This window comes from Coregonus clupeaformis, chromosome 27, assembly GCF_020615455.1.
Source record: "Coregonus clupeaformis isolate EN_2021a chromosome 27, ASM2061545v1, whole genome shotgun sequence".
Taxonomy (NCBI): domain Eukaryota; kingdom Metazoa; phylum Chordata; class Actinopteri; order Salmoniformes; family Salmonidae; genus Coregonus; species Coregonus clupeaformis.
In genome coordinates, this window is record NC_059218.1 from 27870722 (window position 1) to 27895993 (window position 25272).

A 25272-nucleotide genomic window follows, 5' to 3' on the forward strand; every position below is an offset into this window, starting at 1 on the left:
GCAGATTTACCACTCCCAAAGACCAGAGTTTCGCGCGCTGGTGCTAATGCCCGTCACTGACGTCAATACCCGCACTGCTTGTCAGCACAGAACATTGTGAAAGAGAAACTAGGGATTTCAATGAGATTTTGCATTTCAGGTGAATCGACAGCAATGAGATATGGTCGACAGGTAGCAGCCTAAGGAATGAAAATATATATAAATCACAGAAGCATGAGTTTGTTCTTTCCATAACCCATTCAACATGGTTTATTACATTGAAACACCATAGTAATAACCCAAAATGTCATGTATTATCAAGAGTAAGGGGTTGTGTCCTTATAATCTCAGATGGGATGATGATGATCCCTGGGTTTTGGAAGAATCTCACCTCAGTATAATATATTATTGTCACAAACAACTTGGGACCACACCGCCCTCTTGAGGCCAATATTGCTCCAATCATTATTTGTCGCTCTATAGAAGTTGTGACTTGTGACTGTACTCTCTCTCATCCTCAAGACTGTTTTGTTTATGAGAACAAATTGATATCTTGTAACCAGGAATGTAATTTCAGAGTGAAAATAAATAATAATTATGTATAAACATATTACTAATATAGAATGTGATGCAGACAATTACATTGATGGAAGTTACAATCTATCTGCAATATTAAAGCTGATCTACCCCCTTAAAAAATATATATATATTATGATGTGATGATGATATCCGACAATTGTCCTCTTGTCAAATCTCTTATTTGATAGGCTAATTAATAAGTTATCTGGTTAGTTGTATATTTGTGACCAACTCACAAACACCTATGTGGTTGCTATGGTGTCATAGGCAGAGAAGCAGACAGGGCATAACAGGAGACTGCAGTGAAGGACAAAATACACATTCATTATTTCATACTGCAACAATAGCTGCAGCCTTCATGGAATCACACGACAGGATCTTTATTAAAAACATATCCGGATTACAAGACTATCATTGTCATGTGTTTGAGCTTTGAACATTTATAGTTATGATGTGATCTGGTAACGACTTGATGGAGACATAATGTTTACAAGCCTGTGCCATTTATGGAGTAAGAGCAGACATTTTGATATTGTTGTTGCTAAGAACACAATAGGAATACGAATTTTAATTAATGTGTTAATTACTTTGCCTACTGTTGGCCTGCATGCAGATGAACATGTTTGTAAAAGTGATGCATGCTACCTTTAAATGAATTTTTTATATTTTAAATGAAAACTTATAAGAATTGTCAGTACAGCACAGGAGGTTGGTGGCACCTTAATTGGGGAGGACGGGCTCGTGGTAATGGCTGGAATAGATGGAATGGTATCAACAACATCAAACACATGGTTTCCAATTGATGCAATTCCATTGGCTCCGTTCCAGCCATTGTTATGAGCCGTCCTCCCCTCAGCAGCATCCACTGCAGTACAAGTACTGGAACGAGCTGCAAAAAACACTCAAACTGGAAAGTTTTATCTCCATCTCTTCATTCAAAGACTCAATCATGGACACTCTTACTGACAGTTGTGACTGCTTCGCGTGATGTATTGTTGTCTCTACCTTCTTGCCTGTGTGCTGTTGTCTGTGCCCAATAATGTTTGTACCATGTTTTGTGCTGCTACCATGTTGTGTTGCTACCATGTTGTTGTCATGTGGTGTTGTTACCATGCTGTGTTGTCATGTGTTGCTGCCATGCTATGCTGTTGTCTTAGGTCTCTCTTTATGTAGTGTTGTGGTGTCTCTCTTGTCGTGATGTGTGTTTTGTCCTATATTTTTATTTTTAATCCCCCATCCCCGCAGGAGGCCTTTTGCCTTTGGTAGGCCGTCATTGTAAATAAGAATTGGTTCTTAACTGACATGCCTAGTTAAATAAAGGTTCAATAAAAAATAAATAAAAGGAACACTATACAGTATATACAAAAGTATGTGGACACCCCTTCAAATTAGTGGATTCGGCTATTTCAGCCACACCCGTTGCTGACAGGTGGATAAAAGTGAGCGCACAGCCATGCAATCTCCATAGACAAACATTGGCAGTAGAATGGCCTTACTGATGAGCTCAGTGACTTTCAACATGGCACCGTCGTAGGACGCCACCTTCCAAACAAGTCAGTTCGTCAAATGTATTCCCTGCTAGAGCTGCCCCGGTCAACTGTAAGCACTGTTATTGTTAAGTGGAAACGTCTAGGAGCAACAACGGCTCAGCCGCGAAGTGGTAAGCCACACAAGCTCACAGAACGGAACCGCCGAGTGCTGAAGCGTGTAGCGTGTAAAAATAATCTGTCCTCAGTTGCAACACTCACTACCGAGTTCCATTTTTTTTTTTTTTTTCATTTATTTTTGTTCCAATTTTTTTTTTGTTCCAAACTGCCCCTGGAAGCAACGTCAGCACAATAACTGTTCGTCCGGAGCGATGCCGAGCGTCAGATGGAGTGGTGTAAAGCTTACCGGCAGTAGAAACGCGTTCTCTGGAGTGATGAATCACACTTCAGCATCTGGCAGTCTGAAGGACGAATCTGGGTTTGGCGGATGCCAGGAGAATGCTACCTGCCCCAATGCATAGTGCCAACTGTAAAGTTTGGTGGAGGAGGCATAATGGTTCGGGCTAGGCCATTTAGTTCCAGTGAAGGGAAATCTTAATGCTACTGCATACAATGACATTCTAGACGATTCTGTGCTTCCAACTTTGTGGCAACATTTTAGGGAAGGACCTTTCCTGATTCAGCATTACAATGCCCCCATGCACAAAGCGAGGTCCATACAGAAAATAAATGGTTTGTTGAGATCGGTGTGGAAGAACTTGACTGGCCTGCACAGAGCCCTGACCTCAACCCCATCGAACACCTTTGGGATGAATTGGAATGACGACTGCGAGCCAGGCCTAATCGCCCAACATCAGTGTCTGACCGCACTAATGCTCTTGTGGCTTAATGGAAGCAAGTCTCAGTAGAAATGTTCCAACATCTAGTAGAAAGCCTTCCCGGAAGAGTGTAGGCTGTTATAGCAGCAAAGGGGGGACCAACTCCATATTAATGTCCATAATTTTGGAATGAGATGTTCGACGAGCAGGTGTCCACATACTTTTGGTCATTTAGTGTATGTGTACATTCGGAATATGATTATTCCTCAATGTGTTTTGTAGCCTATACATGTTTGCTATAGTACCAGTCCTGTGAAAGAACTTGATTATAGGATGCTATGTAGCCTACAAAAACACTTGCCTCATGATTCCAGATCATGACTCATGCCCTTTATACTACGAAAAATTTATACATTTCAGATTGTTGACACCAGACTTAAAGGGGAGATACCTTAGATAACATTCTTGACTACATGACTCAAGGGAAGAACAGGAAACATTCATATATCACATAACTCAAATCCTGTTCAATAAAACATGCACACACGTTCAGCTTGTTGTAGACACCCCTCTACATGGAAGTAGACACGAGGAGGTCTACAGTACATTGGCCATTCATCACAGACAGCTAGATAGATAAACACCCACATGCCTGGCATAGCAACGTCCCAGGCGCACCAGACAGACTGCACGTACACCTCGGCATTTAAGATGCGTCTCCTCTATAAGCTGCGAGCGACACTTCCCTTCTATCTGCAGTGGGCCACCGAGGGGAGGGGGGGGGTACTTCTCTGTAGTCCTTCAATAACAGGAAGCAATCCACCGCTCTGTGGTCATCGTCTGTCATCGCTGGTCCAGCGGGTCGACGCGGGTTTCAGCATGGTGCCATGGGTTTCCATGTCGCCAGCCAGCAGCACGTCAGTCTGAGGGGGACGTTTGTAAAAGTGTCCATGCGCCAGCTCACAGGTTTCCTTATGACTCTCATGGGTTCTGGGGCAAGGCAGTGTGTTAGCAAAGGGCTTTGAAACATGACGTGGGAGATAGGCAAGGCTGGAGCTGGAGGTCATACAGTGCATTTGTTAAATCATGGAGGCCCTCGTTGGGTTTTCTTTGATTCATAGTATTGGCCTAAGGCTGCAGGTGTACATGTAGGCCAGTGGAGGTTGTTGACGGAAGGACGGCTCATAATAATGGCTTGAACGGGGTGAATGGAATGGCACCAAACCATGTATTTGATGTATTTGATACCATTCCACAATTCCGCTCCAGCCATTACCACAAACCCATCCTCCCCAATTAAGGTGCCACCAACCTCCTGTGATATAGGCCTATCAAGCATTTGTCTATCCTCCCCTTTTCTCACTCTACCAGCCTCCACTGATTTGTATGATGGCTGGTGAAAGGAATGCATTGTAAAGTGCATTTTTTCTGTCGTATATGTTTTATGTAATGTAGGCTACTATGTGAAAGGCTGATTGAACTGGCCCATTTTGGTATCCTAATATGTGATGGCACACACACGCAATCACCCCCTCCCTCATTCTCCCTTATTGTTACCCCTACCTTCAAACTAGGTACAGTCGTGACATTCCTCACGCTCTTGCTGACTTCATAAAAGTGCTTACTGACGCCTTTTCTAATTGGCTTTCCAATGGACACATCCTCTCCCTAAGAAGCTAATTTCCTCTTTCTCTTCCCCCCTTATCCCCCTTCCAGTGTAGCCATGGAGTCGTGAGCAGAGCGCTCCTTGGAGGATAGCCCGGATACCTGCTAGAAAGTGTTTGTGAGCCTACTGAGGGCTGTGTGTGAGATGTGAGGTACAGGAGGTGGGAAGTTCCAATAACACACTGGATGTACTGGTGTAGCAGTGTCTCTACATCCTGTTGTGTCTGCATGCTCACTTCAGCACTTTTAGTAAAGTGGGGATTTTGTTGTTATGGGCCATGCATGGATTTTGAAAAGGTTGTTATTGAGTGGGTAAAGTTGGGATGTTTCAGGGATAGTTTTGATGTATGACTATGTTGAAACTATGCTTCATGGTTTCTGAAAGAGCTGTTTTATTTTATGGTAGCATGTTTTTTTAATGGTATATGCCAGGGGTAGGCAACCCTGTTCCTGGAGCGCTGCAGGTACTGCAGGATTTTGTTACAACTAGGCACCACACCTGACCAACTGAGCAGTTCAGTGATTGCCTAAATTGTTATTTTTTACCCCCTTTTTCGATCTTGTCCCATCGCTGCAGCTCCCCAACGGGCTCGGGAGGCAAAGGTCGATATGCGTCCTCCGAAACATGACCTGCCAAACCGCGCTTCTTAACACCCACCCACTTAACCCGGAAGCCAGCCACACCAATGTGTCGGAGGAAACACAGTTCAACTGACAACCGAGGTCAGCCTGCAGGTGCCCGACCCACCACAAGGAGTCGCTAGAGCGCCGCCCTATGGGACTCTAGCACTGCAATGCAGTGCCTTAGACAGCTGCTCCATGCGGGAGGCCCAGTGATAGCCTAAATTCCAGGTCAGTTAAACCAAAAACATGAAGCACCTGCAGCACATTTTAGTCATTTAGCTGACACTCTTATCCAGAGCAACTTACAGTAGTGAGTGCATACATTTTCAAACTGGTCTCCCATGGGAATCAAACCCACAACTCTAGCATGCAAGCGCCATGCTCTACCAACTAAGCTACACTGCACTCCAAGACCAGGGTTGCCTACCCCTGGTATATGCGGCAATAGGTTTGATCATCAAGTTTTTGCCCACTAGAGTGCAGTATTTTTTCAAATCATTTGCAAGTCAGGCAGACTGTAGAAGCAGTTAACTGGCCTACTTACGTGTGTTGTGTTGGGTTGTCTATAGTTTGTCTGACTTTGCATATTCCACTCATTTTTACACTAAAGTACTATATGCTGGGTCAATGGAATCTATGATATGGACTTACAGTAATTATGTAATTAATTAAGTATGGAATCGTGTTCTGTTTTTATCTATGCTGCTAATAAATGGTTAAAAGACCCGACCAAAGATCCACGTTTGGAAAGCGGGTTGTTTTGCACACGTTTATGAACATTTGCAATCCTACCTGAGCTAGAGTGTCTAGCAGGAACGTTTAACTAGGTTATCCATAACCCATTCATAGATGATAACTACTTTTAGTGCCTATTGAAGATGGTATCTTCTGGCCTGGGAATTTTGGTTAAGACCCCCGACGCTCACTCTAAACGTTAAAACGCATCGCTTGTGGTACAGTTTTAGAAACATAAGGAATGTATCTTTCATATCAGTGAGAAATTATTTTCAAAAAACAAAAGGTTCAACTATACACACCTTTATAGGGTTGGGGTTAGGGTTCCCACATGGCCATATTTCCAAGTTACAGCACTTGTTTACGGAAAACAGACAGAAGACAGAGGCATGCCTGTGCTAATTAGCTATATGCGTCTCCAAACACCTGTATGTAAACGGAAAACAGATGCCACAAATGTGTTGTCTCTGAAAAATACTGTTGGCTTCAACTGTGTTAAAACCGGTTAACAGTATATTTTTTGTATTTGTGAAATTATTTTGATATGATATGTAAGTAGAGGGCTTTTTGTTTCTAGAACCGAGCCGCAATTGAGAATCGATTCACATTTAGATGGAGTGTTTGGCTGTTTTAGCTGCCAGAGCCAATTTGCCTCTAAACAGAACATTTAAGGTCCTTGGACTATAAGGAGTAACGTTAGGCTCCTTTAGTACATTATTGGGTTAGGTTAGCCACTACAAAAGTAAGAACTTACCTTTCGAGGAGATTGGATTAGTTCATCCTAATTGGATGGTATAGTTTTCCAGCAACAGATTACAACTGCAAAGTAATATTTACTTCCTTCGGAAAGGAAAACAAATCTCCTGCGCCAAAACACATTACCCAACCGGCCGCCAGATGGCGCTGTTATTCCTTGGGTCATTTGTCACCAGATGACAAACGACATAAGGAATAATAGCACCATCTGGCGGCCTGTTGGGCTAAACATACATGAATAACGGCAGCAGATCAAAGGGCGCTGCACTATCCTACTACAGTAACATCACTTGATGATAGACATTGTGACATTTTCAAATAGGCACCTGCAAATAATACCATGTAAAGATTACAATCGTAGTGCTTATTTATTTAAATCTTAAGGATAGCTTTTATGTTATGCATAATATTTTATAGCTTATCTGTTATGTGATGTAATGGGACATATCATGAGGTGTTAGACAGTGAAATAAATAAGAACATGGGCCTGCTGTATTTTCTTTTACAATGGTTGGTTACTATTGTACTATTTTCCTGCTGTGGGAGAACTATACTATATCCTGAAAGCCTGTATGATGTAATGGCCTGCTGCCATGTCTGTCACTGCATGGCGTTTAGCACCAGCCATAAAGGAGTCTAGTCTCCATGCTTTCCCATATACTCCGGTGTCTATTTGGCGGCACAGGAGCAGAGAGTGTAGCCCAGAGCCACCCCAGGCAGGCATTGTACATGCACACACACACACACATAGACATACTGTACAGGAAGTGTGGAGAAGACATGGCGGACAAACAGGAAGTGAACAGTACACTCTCAGGAAGTTATGACATTCTTGTGAATATGGCCGTATATGGGTGTCTGTTGTGGTTGGTGGACTGAAACAGGAGATTATTGCTGGAGAGGGAGTACAGTGTTAAATTAAGGCAGCGCTGTTCCTTAATGGTCTTTCATTATAACCAAGCCCACTGGGCACAGACATCAATTCAATGTCTATTCCACATTGGTTCAACTTAATTGAATTGAAATGACGTGGAAACAACGTTGATTCAACCAGTGTGTGCCCTGTGGGTGGTGACTCAGCAGATTGTTACTTTCTTCGGCATAAGATGGACTTTTAGAAAATAATGACCAAAACAATGTTCATATCCAGTCGTGTTGCTTTTTACTTCAGGTCATCGATAGCTTTGGCGACGTGTCCGAAGACTTCATCCACGGGCAGCTCAGAGTCAATCTGAGGAGAATGAGAGAGAGAAAGGCATGAAATGAGATGTCGGTGGCGTCATCATTGTAAAATGATGAGAATTTTGAGAGAGAGAGTTGAGTTTTCAGAGTTTACAAGAGATGCGAGGTCAGACACTTGGGTATATTGTCACAATGTATATCTTTTTTTACATGCCACTTATTTATTTTGTTTATCTTACACTGTTTATCTTACACTGTTCTATGACACTCTCTATCTCTCTCTCTTATGTTGGGATTCAACCAGTGGAGGCTGCTGAGGGGAGGACGGCTCATAATAATGGCTGGAACGGAACAAATGTAATGGCATTAAACACTCATTCCGCACCAGCCATTACCACGAGCCTGTTCTCCCCAATTAAGGTGCCGTCAACCTCCTGTGGATTCAACCAATGACAGTAGCCTATAACTAGTGCCGACAGTCTTACCTTCCTGACGATGCCGCGGCTGGAGTAGAAGGCGATGACTGGCTCAGTGGCTTTGTAGTAGAGGTCCAAGCGCTTCTTGATCGTCTCCTCGTTGTCATCAGCGCGACCGCTGGTCTCACCGCGCTTCATCAGCCTCTTGACCATGGTCTCACCCTTGGCGTCAATGTACAGCAGCAAGCAGGGGGCTCCGATCTGTGAGAAGATAAACATAATGGTCAGGACAACTTTAAAAAGGTTGTTGAAATGATATAGTCCTCTTAAGTGGGAGGTGATGTGCTAAAGAAAAATATATTTTGAGAGAAGAACTGTGGGAAATTGAGGGATATTGAGCTATTGGTGATTTTTGAAAGGACGGGACACCTCATAAGTGCATAGGTTTCTCAACTTGCGTTCTGAGTTTTTTTGCACTGCTGCAACCTAATTGCACAGCAATGTAAAAATATGGATTTTCTGAATGTGAATCCATGTTCCTGTCTCGTCTTACTTTCTTCTCAAACTCCTCGCCCTGCTTGACCTCACGGGGATAGCCGTCAATGAGGAAGCCCTTGGACACGTCAGCCTTAGCGATCATGGCGTCCTTGATCATGTCCAAGACTGTGTCCTGGAGGGGGGCACATGTACTATTTATTGACATGAAACACACGCACCTTCATAGAAAGATGTTTGAACAATTTCACTTCTGTGTCGAAAAGTGACATAAAGTAACTTGTGATCACCAGGGTTTGGAACCAGAATTATTTTCCAATCGTTTCGTTCTGAACAGAACCATTATTTTTTTTGTTCTGTTCCACTGTTCCGACCAGCAAAATAAAGTTATGAACCGGTTCTAACCAAAAGAAGGTACCAGTTTATATCATTCCTTTCTGTTCCTTTTTAAACCTCTGAAATATATATATTTTTTACATTTAGTTCGACATGAAATGACTTCACCAATCAGTGTGGATGGAGCAGCTTGCTGTGGAGCGGGTAAGTGACTTAATCTATATAGGAAAGTCATTAAGAGCAAATTGTATTTTGCCGTGACAGCATGGTTTAATCATAATGAAAGATCAACACACACACTATGCTGCCAGTCACAGTGTAGGGCGCGAGATGCAACTGAAATGTTGAGGATGAGGAGAGAGCGAGAGAGGATGGGGGAAGCTTGCTTTGAAGCGCTGGGCATCTTGTTATGACATGTATTATCTGAATTAGGCCCACAGAATTATACCTACGGAGGAGCGGCTTCTATGGAGGAACTTTGAATGTATTTGAACTTCCGAGTTGGTTTAACGTTGGACCAGAGCAAATGTTAGCTAGCTAGCTAACAAGCTTGTGTGTGCAGAGCAGCACAATAATTAAAAACACGTCTTACCTTTTTGTGGTTAATAAATCCAATGTGAAAGGTGAAAACTATAGTATCCTTAACTAGCATTGAAAAAGTAAATCCATTCTTCACTAATTAAACATCTCTCCCAATTTTTTGAATTAGGCTTCTAACGTCATCATTAGGCTACAGTAACCTATGCTTCAGAGAGGAGGGGCAGTTAACCTACACATACGCACACCCACTGGCAAAGATTTCCAGCTGACAGGCAGACGCTGGAATAAGTTTGAGTGACATAGTGAGGGCTTTGCATAGGCGCTTTGTTGCGACTGGGAAAAAATGCCCGGGAACATAAAGGAACGTTATTAACTGGTACCCATGCTTTTAAAATAACAATTCTGTTCCGGAACAGTATAGATCACTTTCGTTTTCGGTTTGGGTTCTGTTCCTCAAATAATGTAATTATTTTCCTGTTTTTGGTTCTGTTCCCTGAACCGGTTCCAACCCTTGGTGAACACAATATCTGATTAAAATGAGTATTAACCTGATTTATTGGTACTTATTGCAAGGAATTCAGCACAAACTGTACGTTATACCTTAAACCTGTGTAGTTAGACTATAATTACTGTAGTAACAACATTGTTAACATGTTATTACATAGTAACTGCTTTAGGGATGACTGTGTGCACTGTCCCAGCCACTTACCAGGGGTACGAGCTCTCCCTTCTGCATGATGGCCTGGAGGGTCTTGCCCCTCTCGGAGCCGGATGCTACCTCAGCACGCAGCAGGTCCCCAGAAGATAGGTGGGTGTAGCCATACTTGGCCACCACCTTCTCACACTGGGTGCCCTTACCAGAGCCAGGCCCACCTAGGGGACACATACAAGGAGGACAGGGGTTAGTGTTGGTTGGTTGGTGAATCCCATCTAACCATAACTTTAGTGGTGGTTGGTTTATGACACAGGGCTGTTGTGTATATTTACTGTTTACTTTAGTGCATTCTTTCAAGAGAAGTGTTGACTACACCTTATATCAGACATTTAGAACATGCATTTTGTGCTGTGTTGCCCGATAGTGTTGATTTTGAAAGAAGAAAATAAGATTATATATTATATTATTTCACTCACCTACAACGAAGATGATCTTGGCGTCCTTGATTTTGTCTAGAAGGAACAGAGACAACAGAGAAACATAGCTGGTAGTTCTAGAAACAACTTCAGACGATTACTGATTAACCCTGCAGCTTGCTGAGAGTAAACCAAGTTCACTCAAAGTTTTTGTAAGAGTGTAACAAACCATCATCAGAATGGACAATTTGTCTGGAGCAGCTGGCTGAGCAACCCATCTTGACATGGAACCTCTGCCTTCTTGGACTTATATACAATGGAGTTACCTTGGCAACCTTCGCCAACCACTTCACAATGCTTTGTGACCACATAGAAAATTGCCCCTAGCTAGCTCTGGGCTAAGATCAGCCAAATTCACTGTAGTCACACACATTTGGTAGCAATGTGGCGTATTTATGCATAATGGTCTGAGTTATTCCACATGAGAATATGCAGTGTTTGAGTCACTAGGGAATCCAAAAGTACCTTTTATTAAAGGCTTTTGAGATTTGTACATCTGGATTGGATAAGAGTCAAGCACAAGCAGTGTAAACCTATCTATATCTCAAGTGCCTTCAGAAAGTATTCACCCCCCTTGACTTATTCCACCTTTTGTTGTTACAGCCTGAATTCAAAATGGATTAAATCAATTTTTTTCTCAGCCATCTACACACAATACCCCATAATGACAAAGGGAAAACATGTTTTTAGAATTGTTTGCACATTTATTGTAAATGAACCCCCTGAGTCAATACTTTGTAGATGCACCATTGGCGGCGATTAAAGCTTTGAGTCGTCTTGGGTAAGTCTGTATCAGCTTTGCACATCTGGATTTGGGGATTTTCTGCCATTCTTCCTTGCAGATTTTTTCAACCTCTGTTAAGTTAGATGGGGAGCGGCAGTGAATAGCAATCTTTAAGTCTTTCCACAGATTTTCAATGGGATTTAAATCTGGGCTTTGGCTGGGCCACTAAAATACTTTCACATTCTTGTTCTGAAGCCATTCCAACGTTGCTTTGGCTGTATGCTTGGGGTCATTATCCTTTTGGAACATAAATCTTAATCCCAGTCTAAGGTTGTTTACACTCTGAAGCAGGTTCTCATCAAGGATTTGCCTGTATTTGGCACCATTCACTGTCCCCTCTATCCTTACCAGTCTCCCATTCCCTACCACTGAAAAGCATTCCATAGCATGATGCTGCCACCACCATGCTTCATGGTAGGGATGGTGTTAGACGGGTGATGAGCTGTGCCTGGTTTTCTCCAGACATAGCGCTTTGCATTCAGGCCAAAGAGTTCAATTTCTGTCTCATCAGAGCACAGAATCTTTTGCCTTATGAGCTCAGTCTTTCACGTGCCTTTTTGCAAACTCCAGGCGTGCTGTCATGTGCCTTTTTCTCAGGAGTGGCTTCCATCTAGCCACTCTCCCATAAACCTGAGATTGGTGAAGTGCTGTAGAGACTGTTGTCCTTCTGGCAGGTTCTCCCATCTCAGCCAATCAACTGTAGTTCTATCAGAGTGGTCATTGGGTTCTTGGTCACATCCCTGACCAAGGTCCTTCTTGCCCGGATGCTCAGTTTGGTCGGATGGCCAGCTCTAGGCAGAGTCTGGCTAGTTCCATATTTTTTCAATTTCCCAATGATGGAGACCACTGTGCTCTTCGAAACTTTAGAATTTGTTTTATACCCCTCCCCAGATATATGCTTCATCACAATTCTCAGAGATCTACAGACAGTTCCTTGAAATTCATGGTATAGTTTCTGCTCTGACATGCACTGTCAACTGTGGGACCTTATAGAGACAGATACGTGTTTCTTTCTAAATCGTGTCCCAACAATTGAATTGGCCACAGATGGACTCAAATGAAGTTGTAATGACATCTTAAGGACGATCAAAGGAAATTGGATGCACCTGAGCTCAATTTGGAGTGTCATAGCAAAGGAGTGTGAATACTTATGTAAATAAAATATGTATGTATTTCATTTTCAAGAAAATAGCAACATTTTTCTTAGAGCAGGTTTTCACTTTGTCATTATGGAGTATTGTGTGTAGATGGGTGAGAACAAACATATTTTTAATCAATTTTGAATTGTATTTTGCCGTGACAGCATGGTTTAATCATTCCTAACACAACAAAATGTGGAATAAGTCAATGGGTATGAATACTTTCTGAAGGCACTCTGTCACTGATAAGTAGTAGCTATACGCAGTAGCTATAAGAAGTAGCTAAGAAATCTCTTTCACCTTGAATGTTCCCTCATCGAATAATAAACAACAATAGAATGTATAGCTACGAACTCATATAATCTATTTTCCCATATGAATGTTGTGTTGACTGTGAAGGTACAGTATGTTCCTTTCAGCTGTTACAATATCATAAATAACCAGAAGAGGGCACCATATCCTAAGCATACACTTAGGACCAATTACGTTATTGAGAGGCTTTGAAGCCACCGGTTGGCCATATTGGCACTCCCCAGTAGGTGATTTCCTTAGGAATGAGTGGAATTCTACAGTATTTCAATTCAATGTTTTAAGGACAAAATTACATATATTTAAGTATTTTTTTATTGTACTGGGGACAGTAACATTAGTAATCTCAAAACAGTATACTTTAAGACAAATGTTTTTATATATATTTACATTTTATTATGTTTAGCTCACAATATAATTTTAAATTATGCATTAAACTGTCTGTAATAGAATAACCATTGCAAAAATGAATAAAGACATTAATAAATGCATTTCCATAGTTTTCAAAATATTTTTTACAACGTGGGAGAGTGCCAAGATGGAGACGCAGTGGCTTCATCACAGCACCCCCACAAAGTCATCTAGTGTATATATAAATCATTGCTTAGAACACAAGTACCTCTCCCATGAAAAAAGTTTTATGTAAAAGGAGACCGACATATTTATCAATTGTCATAATTACCTGCCATCTTGATCTGTAAGGGCTATTATTTTTAACTGAAATAGAAGACAGAGAAAAAGTTAGCTTGCACATTCAGAGCTAGTACCACTTCCTAGACTGAATTTGACTCCATGCAAATAGATACACAGTCTCATTTTCCTATTTCAAAGAGAACCAAATACAGTAATATCAGTCAGTAGCTTATCATTTTTTTATATTGTTGTGTCCTCCAAAGCAGTTGATTTCAATTGAATGCTGTGTTAGTATACTTACTTGTCCCTGTCAAAAGAATTACAGCAAATTACATAATCTAATCTGAATAAATGCTCATATTATTGCAGTAAAGCCTATACTCTTTCTTAGTTTTGACATTAAGACAGTTGATGTCCAAGCAAAAGAGGAAATGTCTAAACCACTTCAGCCTGAAATTGTTACTTTCTTATAATTTATGTGAGAATAAAGTTTCCTCAGACTCCACATCTCTGATTGACCAAGTATTTTGCAGAACAAACACAATACCATTTGTATATTATGTAACTTGAATATAACTTGACTTAGGAACAATAAACCCAGTCCACAGAAGGGAATCATTAGAATGCAGCATCAAGTAAAGTCAGCATCATGTAAAGTCAGAAGCATTACTCAGGACCCCAGTGTAAATTACAGCTGCATTAGCATCTTCCACATAACTCAAGATGGACAGAATCAATGAGAGGTACAGTACAGTATCTGATCACTCAGCAGCCGGTTATACCCCTCAACCAGAAATTATAGCTGAACCTGATGTTCCTTAACACCCCCCAAAAATCAAGACCAGAGCATAGTACCATCCCTGCGCAAAAACTGTATTATGGAATGGAATCTGAATATTTCTGATTGCAGTAAATATGAGTTAATATGACCAAATAAGATATAAAATAATGTTCCCTGTGCGTTTTCTTCAGGCCTTCCTAAGTCCCAGAGGGCCGGAGGAGGAGGGAGGATCATTTCTGGGTGCATCAGGATGGCATGTGTAAACAGATCTCTCAGCTCAAATGGCTGCATGCCTGGGTCATGTGACGAGGGTGAAGCCTAGGTGTGTGGTTATTTTGAATATGCCTGAAACAACTGGCTAAACAGTTGGAGAGAAAACTGATCCTGTATAAATTGTTGTGGAATAAATGAAAAGGTCTGACACGAGTTGACCAAGAATCAGTCATTGCTGGCTGAAACAAAGGCGGTGGTAGGGAGGGTGCTTTTCAATCAGTTGTTGAGGGATAAGTATGAAAATGTATGCACTCACTAACTGTAAGTCGCTCTGGATAAGAGCGTCTGCTAAATGACTAAAATGTAAATGTAAATGTAAGTGTAAAACTCAGTGTGTCTTGGGATAGGAGAAGCTGACCCTACAATTTGGGTTTTCAGCGAGAAAGTAAGAAGTCTCCTTGCGTTAGGTTAAGAGCGTTGGGCCAGTAACTGAAACGTCGCTAGTTTGAATCCCAGAGCCAACTAGGTGAAAAATCTGTCTGTGCCCTTGAGCAAAGCACTTAACCCTAATTGCTCCTGTAAGTCGCTCTGGATAAGACCTCCTGAGTGGCGCAGTGGTCTTAGGCACTGCATCGCAGTGCTAGCTGTGCCACTAGAGATCCTGGTTCAAATCCAGGCTCTGTCGTAGCCGGCCGCGACCGGGAGACCCATGGGGCGGCGCACAATTGGCCCAGTGTCGTCCAGGGTAGGGGAGGGAATGGCCGGCAGGGATGTAGCTCAGTTGGTAGAGCATGGCGTTTGCAACGCCAGGGTTGTGGGTTCGATTCCCACGGGGGGCCGGTATGAAAAATAAAAAATTACGTATGCACTAACTGTAAGTCGCTCTGGATAAGAGTGTCTGCTAAATGACGTAAATGTAAATAAGAACACTAAGTGACTCAAATGTTTAAAAAAATGGGGTTACCATAGTCTGTTTGGACCCCAGGAAGAGTAGCTGTTCTGGAGGAAACTTTGCGGAGTGGTCACTAGCTGGCACAGCCACAAAGTCATACAATCTTATTTTAAACCTGACCTTAACCCTAACCGTAACCACACTGCTAACCCTAACCCGTAACCACACTGCTAACCCTAATGCCTAACCCTAACCTTAACCACACTGCTAACCCTAATGTCTAACCCTAACCTTAACCACACTGCTAACCCTAATGTCTAACCCTAACCGTAACCACACTGCTAACCCTAATGCCTAACCCTAACCACACTGCTAACCCTAATGCCTAACCCTAACCTTAACCACACTGCTAACCCTAATGCCTAACCCTAACCTTAACCACACTGCTAACCCTAATGCCTAACCCTAACCTTAACCACACTGCTAACCCTAATGTCTAACCCTAATGCCTAACCCTAACCTTAACCACACTGCTAACCCTAATGTCTAACCCTAATGCCTAACCCTAACCATAACCACACTGCTAACCCTAATGCCTAACCCTAATGCTAACTTTAACCTTAAATTAAGACCAAAAAGCTGATTTTTGTTTTCATGAATTTGTACAATATAGCCCATTTTGACTGCAGCTGGCCTCTCTAAGGGGAATTCTCTCAGTTCTGCCTCCAGGACAAGACTCATGACAATAAAAGTCAACCTGCGGTTGAGAGTGTCCTGAGTTGAACTCCATGGAGAAATCAGAATATTAGGTTCATTTCGGGGTGAGTAGAATAATGGTTGCATGTTTGCTCGTGTCGTGGTAATCATTTTCAGTGCATAAACTCACAGGTTACCAACAACACACTATGGGCATTTCTGGTTTAAAAAATCCTATGATTAATTTTCCAGTGACACTGCCAAAGACACAGGTAGGCAGGTGACTAGTAGCATCTTAATTTGCTAAGCGTAGATGTCCTTTCATTTTCTTTGTGATTTTTTATAATCCACCAGAAAAAAAGTCACAGCTCAGACCTGTTCCACAGACAAGCTCAAGTATAAATTTCACCCTTGGAAAAGTGCTTCAATATGGCAGCCAGTACTTGATAAGATTATTCTACCCCACTCACAGAGGAGAAAGAAAGAAGTGGTAGGACTCTGTAGTCCAGGTCCAGGGTGGCAAGTTTTATGTAGAGCTGTTGACCCTGTGTCCTTTGTAAATGTCACCCAGGCGTCTGAGTCATCTCTGTGCCCCTTTGGGACTCCCACCCTGGCCTATTATGGTGCCCTCACTAGGCTGTGCAGCCTCCTTGGCATGCCAAACACACACCTCCTCCAATCAGGGGAGGACTGGGTACTGCCCAAGCAGCTGGGGTTAATCATGGCAGACCCTGGCCGTGACCCCACTCTCTGAGGGTGTCTCAAGGGGAGTTGGGATATGCAAAAACCACATTTCCAATTCACACGTGTATAATACACACATGTACATGTGTGAAATAGGACAAATATATAAAAAGTATGGTTAACTTCACATGAGGTGTTACGTGACGTGTGCTATATTGTGGTACACAGCACTATGTTGACCCCTTACATCGGCCATTACGTTGACTGTTATGTTTTCTACACGTTTTTTACACTAAGTATTTACCAACGGTGATGTCTTTTGGATGTCTTTTTTGGTCCTGTCCAGACCGAGCATCTTTTTTTCTGGTCCAGTCCTGACTTTATTTGGCCCAAACATAGAAGTCTATAATTGGTTCAGATTTGGTCCGATCCGGACCAGACCAAATCTGAAGCAATCATAGACATCTATGTTTCGCAAGTTTGGGCAGTACCGCACAGTACAGTAGAGCACAGCAGAGTACATTATATTACAGTAGAGTACACAGTACAGTAAAGAAAAGTAAAGTATAGTGTACTGTATTGCACCCTACTTTACTCTAATGTACTCTACTCTACTGAACTAAACTGTACTGTACTCTACCGAATTAAACTATACTGTACTGTACTCTACCGAATTAAACTATACTGTACTGTAGCGTACTTTAGTCTAGTGTACTCTACTGTACTCTACTTTACTCTACTGTACTGAATAAAACTCTGTCTTGCACTGTACCATACCATACAGTGCTGTACTCTACTGTGCTCTACTGCAGTGGTTCCCAAACTGTATAAACACAACATGTAAAGTGCTGGTCCCATGTTTCATGAGCTGAAATAAAAGATCCCAGAAATGTTCCATATGCACAAAAGAAGCATACATTCAAAATATTGCACTGCTTCCTGCAATGGACTTTTTTCAATTAATACAACGTGATTCCACAGACACTGTAATGTTTCAGCACCAAGGTCAGCGTCATCTGAATGCTCCAGAATCAACCCATTCAGTTTCCTCATGTAAGCCACGTGCGTAAAACCTGTACCAAGAAGCATCTGCTAACCCACTCGCCCCTAACTCAAGTCTGTGGATATCCAATGCACCTCTCTCTTTCCCCAGCATGTTATTGGTGTCTCCGGTCATGCAGTTCAGCTATAAAAAGACCCTGTCTGTCCCCTCTGCAGCTGTTCCCAGATACCATGTCAACCATTCGCAGAAAGCACATTGAAGGCTGGATTGCACTTGCTTAGCTGGTAAAGCCAATGTAAGTGTAGCAAAGAGTATTTAGCAATAAGTACATAATCTGTCAATACAACTGCAGTGTCCACAGCTCTCTGTTATGCAAAGCAGGTGATGTACTGTATTGTATGTGGTCCTCCTGTGGTACTGCTCCATTAATAGTGGTGATATCCCTTTAAGGGAAAGCAGGAGAGCTTTTTGACATCATCAGCCCAGTCTGAGTTAAGATATTCTGTGGTCTTTACAGAGAGAGAGGGGGGGGTGAAGAGAGAGGGAGAGAAGGATGTGTACTGTAGCTGTGTGGTGTGTGTGAGTTCCAGGCTGTAGGGCCTTTCTGGTTTGGATCTTTACCATTAACTGAGAAGAATCAATAGCATGAAAAGGTATGCAACACCCCGCATCAATGCAACGTGGCATATTGCAAATAACATGACAGCGGGTTGATGGGAATGAGCAACCTGACAGGCATAGGAGCACGTTGTTTCTGCCATGGACAATGAAGGATGAAAAATAGTAGAAAACAGCCAAGCCTGTTCTTTTGATCTCCTACTGTGCATGCAGTACAGGCATGGTCTAGTCCATTCACAGCCATGGTGGATGACACATAGAATGACACACACTTCATTTGGCTCTGACATTCTTACACCATAGCATGAAAATATATGCACTCACTAACTGTAAGTCGCTCTGGATAAGAGCGTCTGCTAAATGACTAAAATGTAAATAGCAGAATGAGGACAATGCTACATACAGTATGCAAGTGCCTCAGCTGCCCTTTTCCTCAGCCTTCCATAGCCTCTAAATGCATTGCATCAGAGAAGCACTTACAGCTAGGGTCAGGCGCCACTTCACAGTGCCACTCTCTCTCCCTCTCTGTCTCTCTCCAGTCTGTCAAGCAGCCCTGCCCACTATTCCCTCACAAGCCCCTCTCTGTGTTCCTGCGGCACAATTATGCCCCAAGCCCTGCTTCCTGCGCTTTTTATTCCTCTGCACCGCTGCCATTGTGTGGCTGTCTGTCCTCTGTACTGACCTCTCTGTAACGTTGCGGCTCTGTCCACAAGTGTGACTGTCCCTGGATCCTGTGTGTGTCTGAGCAGTGTCCCTGCTGCACGGCAGCTCTCCCTCCCCCTCCTCCACTTTTTATAGCACAGCTCAGCCTGCTCAGATACCAGTGCATTCTGGGAAAAGAGGGAGAGAGAGGAGGAGTGGGAGGGGGAGGTTGGGGTTTGTGGGCAGTGTGCCTGCAACTGCTGTAAGAATTAGCTATTGTCATCATGTGTTGTGTGTGTTCGATCCATGGCGGCTCCCTTTGCATTTACATTTTACACCCTGCTTCATTGAGGAGAGGTTGTGTAATCGAGGGGAAGAGAGAGAGTGAACTAGGAAGCTAGGGAGAGACCAAGCTAATGAGGAAGTCAGTTAGAGGGGGATTATCAGCTAACTGCAGATTGATATGTTGTTCCTTTAATACGGACAGAACCAACTGCTGGGGAGGGGGTGGCGCTACGTAGGAGGTTTGTGGTCTGTTCCAGCAGAAGACTTGAGATGTATGGGAATTACTTTGCCTTTGCTCAAAATGTTTTCCCATAGTCAGCCTCTCCTGTAACGTCATAGATGAGAGGCTGTTTATGTGCAGGAAATGCCAGGAATTATCAAAGGACTCTCAAACAATAAAATAACAATGATGCATCTGTCTCTTTGCAATAAACAGGAAAAGAGCCATTGTGCTAAGGTGAACCACAACTCAAGCTGAATAAAGAGCACTGCATCTCTTTGCATTCTGGTCACTGTTATGTAATCTCCTTTGGAAAACAGAGAAAAGCAAACCAACATGTTTGGTCAGTTCACTGTGCCTCGCCCAACCAAGGGCAAGTCAATTACACTCCCCATCCTTTTTTATGACCTTGTTTTTAGTTGCTGTTATAAGGAGTCGTTCTTGTCTGGGCGAGGAGACTAATTTGATAATGATGATGTAAAACGTTACATATCGGATATCTAAAGACTATCCACTTTGGGTGGGGGAAAATTGAATCATACACTGCACCAATTGGGTGTGGACGTAAGAATGGTTCTGCAATATAGTATGGGGTGTAATCAAAAAAAGGTAGGCACAACACAACAACACATACATGCAATGTGTTGAAGTTGAAGCAAAGACGGTTGTTTGAAAGCATACTTTCTTATGGTAATGTATGGAACACTGTTGACGGGACATGACTACAGAGGCACATAAAACATTTGAATCAATATTTTATTAAAAGCAGACGGGACATCTTCATGTCCTCAAATACAAAAAAAGAAAATATATGTACATATGGTAGTGACAAATAGAAGCGTACCGGATAGATCTGGACCAAGTTTATCCTTACAAGAGATGAAAAAATAGAGGAAATTAGCTCTGTTTGGAAAACAGTTGGGACCTTGTAAGCCTCTTATTACAGAGATCGAGATGAATCATATAGATCACGACCCATCCTGAGTTAGGTTTATGACCCACCCTGGGTTAGGGTCATGACCCTTGAGGTACAAAATAGAGCTACATGGTAAAACTAACACATTTACAAATGGAGTCCCAAAGAGGAAAAGCAACAAAAATGTCCATCGTGGATCATCTGTTAGGCAACACGTTTCTGTACGTTTAGATCTTACTACAAGCCGTTTTTGATTAATTTCTCCAGTTTGCACCTGTCTTTGGTCCACTGGGTCTGCTACAGGATAACTCTGATAACCACAAGAGAATAGAAATACAATAGGCACTAACATTTTTTGCAAATATACTCTAACCTTTACATAATGATCTGAAAAAAATATGCAACGTATATACTGTACAATTAAGTATAGCTTGTCACTGAAATAATAAAAAGTGCTTAAAATCATTATACTTGCGCACAAGATTACACCCTCAACCTTCACTATTCAGGAATTACGGAAGTCTGTCATTTCCAATGATGTACACAAGACAGCTGTAGTACACATGTTTCACCACAAAGGGACAGTATACCAGCAGAATATATGACTAACCCCTCGTAGACGGTTGGAAACTGAAGACTAACAGCTATGGCATTGTAGCAGGAGATCCCTGCATAACACAGGATTATGTGTGCATAGGCTATACATATACTCCTGTGCTGTCCTAAAAAAGTCCCCGATCCATTGGACTGTCAGCTCTAAGCTCATTGGTCAGAGACAAGTTAATCAAGTTGATGGCATTGTGGGGGCTTAATCATTACATTACATTTTAGTCATTTAGCAGACGCTCTTATCCATAGTTTAGTTAGTGAGTGCATACATAATCATTAGACATTTGTTGATTGCAATCAGTATACTGCCTATATACTGCACTAATGGCACTTCCATGGCCTAACTGAAGAGATGCACATTGATTCGAGCTTGATTCAACTATCTCTAAAACAATATTTTCTTGATATTTTGTAACTATTATACATAAAAATGTATTTTCTTTGACTATTTTGAAAAAATGCTTTTTTTTTTTTTTTTTTTAAACCTGTTTGTACTCCAGAGGAAATGAACTCTATAATGAATAGACCTTGACTAACCATGCTGTTTTATAATTCTTCCTGTAGTCTCTTGAGCTGTTGTCTAACACTGAATGTAATTTTGCCACTACAAACTATAGCCAATACTGTTTGTCACCAATAATACCAGCAGCAATCATCGTCATCCTTCAAACCGAATACTACTCCATTATGCGCTTCGAAACCACAGACCCCTGACACTTAGGAATACAATCTGAGTTTGAAAAAAACGGATTAAGGCAGTAGATGGGGTAAATATCAATATCTCGCATTTCTTTTTGTCGTCTCAAACCCTAGCGAAACACCTCATTCACATAGATTTCTCCTATAAATTCAGTTTCACCTCTATCGGATTTGTACAGCTTTCAAACCTAAATAGATTCACAACAGCTGAAAGAGTGCCACCTATTGCACATTGTGTTTGGATCTTGCATCACACATCAATCTAATTTACTTCAATCCCGATTCTCCTCTCAATTAATTTTGCCAGTGGCACACCGGGCCAGTGCCAACTGGGAGCTACTGGCTCCAATGAAATGAATACTGGCCCGGTAAAGCGGATGATGCATGCATCATTTAAATGTTATTTTTAATTTGTGGGCAGAGTAAATAGCTTATAATGATTTACCCTCCAAACAGAAATAATTACATTTTAACTTGACAATATCATGATTGTTTGGAGGGAAAAAATAAAACCTTGCGCAATCTCAAAAATTGTGTTAATAGCTAGGTTTCCATCCAATTGGCGACAGATTTTCATGCGAATATTCTAATGCGCCTTTTCCCACCAGAGATGTGTTTCCATCAAATTGACTTGTTACGGATAAAAGGCTGTGCGTATATTTCAGGTTATGAAATAAAAATAAAAAAGTTTAATGGGTTTCCATCACATTTTCAAGTCTACTGATGGTTTTGTCACAAAATAAATTGAGTTATATAGCGAATGTGCCCACTCGTCTTTGCACGTGCGCTCTAGCCAACAGCTCGCAGATACAGTGCGGGTATAGCCTACATGATGAGATTATTATAGATAAATGGCAGATTATTATTTGTCAAATGGCAGCCAAGCATCATGTCACCAGAATAACACCCTCAATATTTATTGGACAGGAGCATCAAGCTCATTACCGTGCACTTTCATCACCATGTGAAGTTCATCATAACTTATTTCATCTGTAGCCTAATAAACTGCATGTTTCCCAAGTCGTAGTGGGATGACCACACAACATATCATCGCGTGAGTCCATGTTTACTTCGATATGATGATTATTATATCAATATTTGTGCATAAAGGCGTTTCCACCACCATTCCTCACATAATTGATTTTACAGACACAAAAAGATCCCACCTTGTGTAGCGTATTTTGTTTTACCGATAAATTAGCTGTTTACATCAGGCCTGTCCTGAATTTTTTTTATCCGACATGTACTTAACTCACATAAAAAGGTTGGATGGAAACCTGGTTAGTGTTGGCGATTTTGAACAGTCAGTCTACAGTTGTAGGGCCCTATAAAAAATGTGGAATACCTGGTTTGCATACCCATTGTTGCTGCCCACTGCTGTTTGAATAAATCTTGATAATAGAAAAAAGCACATTGTGAACCAAAAACTAACATGACAAGCAAAACATTTTCACTGGCAACCTAGTGACCAAAGAAAAATTGGTTTTACATTGCCAAGTCAAAGGGTCGCAAATGCAAGTGTTTTGGTCGCAGTCTCGAATCCTGCCCCCAGGGCTGTTTGCTTGGGCCCCTAGCTGGAGTCCCTGGATGGGTCGGAGTCGGGCCCGTCCTGTTCTTCTGAGGGGAGGTGGACCCGCTGTTCGTCCATGCGCTTGGCCTGTGCCCTCTGGATCAGACTGAAGAAGTCCTCGTCAGGCACCGTGGGGGCCCGGGGCCCCCCTTCTGGTGGGGAGCACCGCTGGTCATCGATCCTGGAGGACTGGGTTTAGACCAGGAGAGTGAGATAAATAGTGACAGAGAAGGAGAGACAGACATCTAAAATTGCAATTCATGAGTGCTGCAATTTATGAATGCATAACCTGAGATAAGCACAAATATTTGGGTCTTTTACCTAAATTATGAATTGATGGATGTCAATGGGAGACTCTCAGACTCAACACGAAAATGAAAGTTATTAGCACAGATCTAAGGTTAAGATTCAACCCATAGAGATTCTGAGGCAGTGAGACATGGCCTTACCTGGCACTTGATGAGCATGTTGAAGAAGTCATCACTGGGCTCCTGGGGGTCTGCGTCAACACACAGGTGGCCCAGGTTGTTGTGGGTGATCCTGAGGCCGGGCAGGTTGCTGACACTGACCCGCTGGTCGTCCAGGCGACGGCTCTGGGAGCTGACGATCAGGTCAAACAGTTCCTCTGTCTGGGGCGAGGTGATGAGCGCTGAATCTGAGAGAAAAGGGAGGAGGATTATTTTCATTTACTGTAATTGACCCAAAAAAATCAAAGCCACACATTTCGGACTAGAGATGTCCAGCAATGTGTGCTTTGAGTGATGCATTGAGTCATGCATTGATGTCAAAGGAATGGAAGTAATGGAATTCCCAATAAGTATCAGGGATCCTCTAGCTTTAGACCGTCGTAACAGCACTAATTCGCTAACCTACCTAGCATTTCATTGAGAGAGACGGCCCCTCCGTTCTCGCCATTTTCTCCGTTCTCTCCATTCGGGTCGTCGAGGTGGCAGCGCTGGTCGTCCATGCGGCTGCTCTGGAACTTGCTGAGGAGGTCGAAGAAGCAGTCCTCATCAGAGGGGTCACGACCTAGCTTCTGAAACAGAGGGACATGGACGCTAAGTGATATAACAGGCAGCACAACCCCTCATCCCACACACACTGACCCACTTGTCTCTTATATCCTGTTTATGTGCTTCCTGTTTGGCTTGTATAAGAGGATGCCTGTTTTGGGGCGAGTGGTGTTCCAGATTTTATTTAACCTTAATTTAAACAAAGAGTCATGCTGAGATCACGGTCTCCTTCGCAGATTAGAGATAGATAGATAGATAGATAGATAGATAGATATACAAAAGTATGTGGACACCCCTTCAAATTACTGGATTAGGCTATTTCTGCTGACAGGTGTATAAAATGAAGCACACAGCCATGCAGTCTCCAAAGACAAACACTGACAGTAGAATGCCTTACTGAAGAGCTCAGTGACTTTCAACGTGGCACCGTCATAGGATGCAACCTTTCCAACATACACGTGTTTAGCAGTTATAGCGGGTGTAGTGAAATGCTTGTGCTTCTAGCTCCGACAGTTCAGTAATATCTAACAAGTAATATCTAACAATTTCACAACATATACCTAATACACACAAAACTAGTAAGGAATGGAATTTAAGAAAATATACATATATGGACAAGCAATGACAGAGCGGCATGGACTAAGATACAGTCGAATATTATAGAATAGAATGCAGTATATACAGTTGAAGTCGGCGGTTTACATACACCTTAGCCAAATACATTTAAACTCAGTTTTTCACAATTCCTGACATTTAATCCTATCAAAAATTCCCTGTCTTAGGTCAGTTAGGATCACCACTTTATTTTAAGAATGTGAAATGT

At 42.2% G+C, this 25272-nt stretch overlaps 2 protein-coding genes across 3 annotated transcripts in view; both read right to left on the bottom strand.

The window, feature by feature from the left end:
• Positions 1–6174: 6174 nt before the first annotated feature.
• On the bottom strand, positions 6175–19282 carry LOC121541691 (adenylate kinase isoenzyme 1). Its single transcript, XM_041850930.1, has 7 exons — positions 19178–19282; positions 13658–13692; positions 10744–10779; positions 10322–10485; positions 8795–8911; positions 8311–8502; positions 6175–7874 (listed from the first exon to the last, which is right to left on the bottom strand). Exons 2-7 carry the CDS (start codon positions 13662–13664, stop codon positions 7806–7808), a joined length of 585 nt encoding a protein of 194 aa, XP_041706864.1. The 5' UTR covers positions 13665–13692; positions 19178–19282; the 3' UTR covers positions 6175–7805.
• A 3682-nt stretch (positions 19283–22964) lies between these two features.
• The window catches only part of LOC121541692 (G-protein-signaling modulator 1-like), a 78099-nt gene continuing 75791 nt past the window's right edge, over positions 22965–25272 (bottom strand). Inside the window, exons 12-14 of one of the 2 annotated variants that reach the window (XM_041850933.1) lie at positions 24310–24469; positions 23886–24091; positions 22965–23625 (exon numbers count right to left, since the gene is read on the bottom strand). In XM_041850933.1, the coding sequence (XP_041706867.1) occupies positions 23437–23625; positions 23886–24091; positions 24310–24469 (555 nt within the window). In that variant the 3' untranslated portion in view covers positions 22965–23436. Of the gene's footprint in view, positions 23626–23885; positions 24092–24309; positions 24473–25272 lie in introns of both variants that reach the window. The other variant, XM_041850932.1, reaches the window with a different exon arrangement.

Excerpts from the sequence above, each read along its gene's own strand:
- LOC121541691 (XM_041850930.1), bottom strand. Across the intron at positions 10,486-10,743 it reads CAAGATCATCTTCGTTGTAG|GTGGGCCTGGCTCTGGTAAG; the intron begins GTGAGTGAAATA and ends TGTGTCCCCTAG. Across the intron at positions 7,875-8,310 it reads GCCGCGGCATCGTCAGGAAG|ATTGACTCTGAGCTGCCCGT; the intron begins GTAAGACTGTCG and ends CATTCTCCTCAG.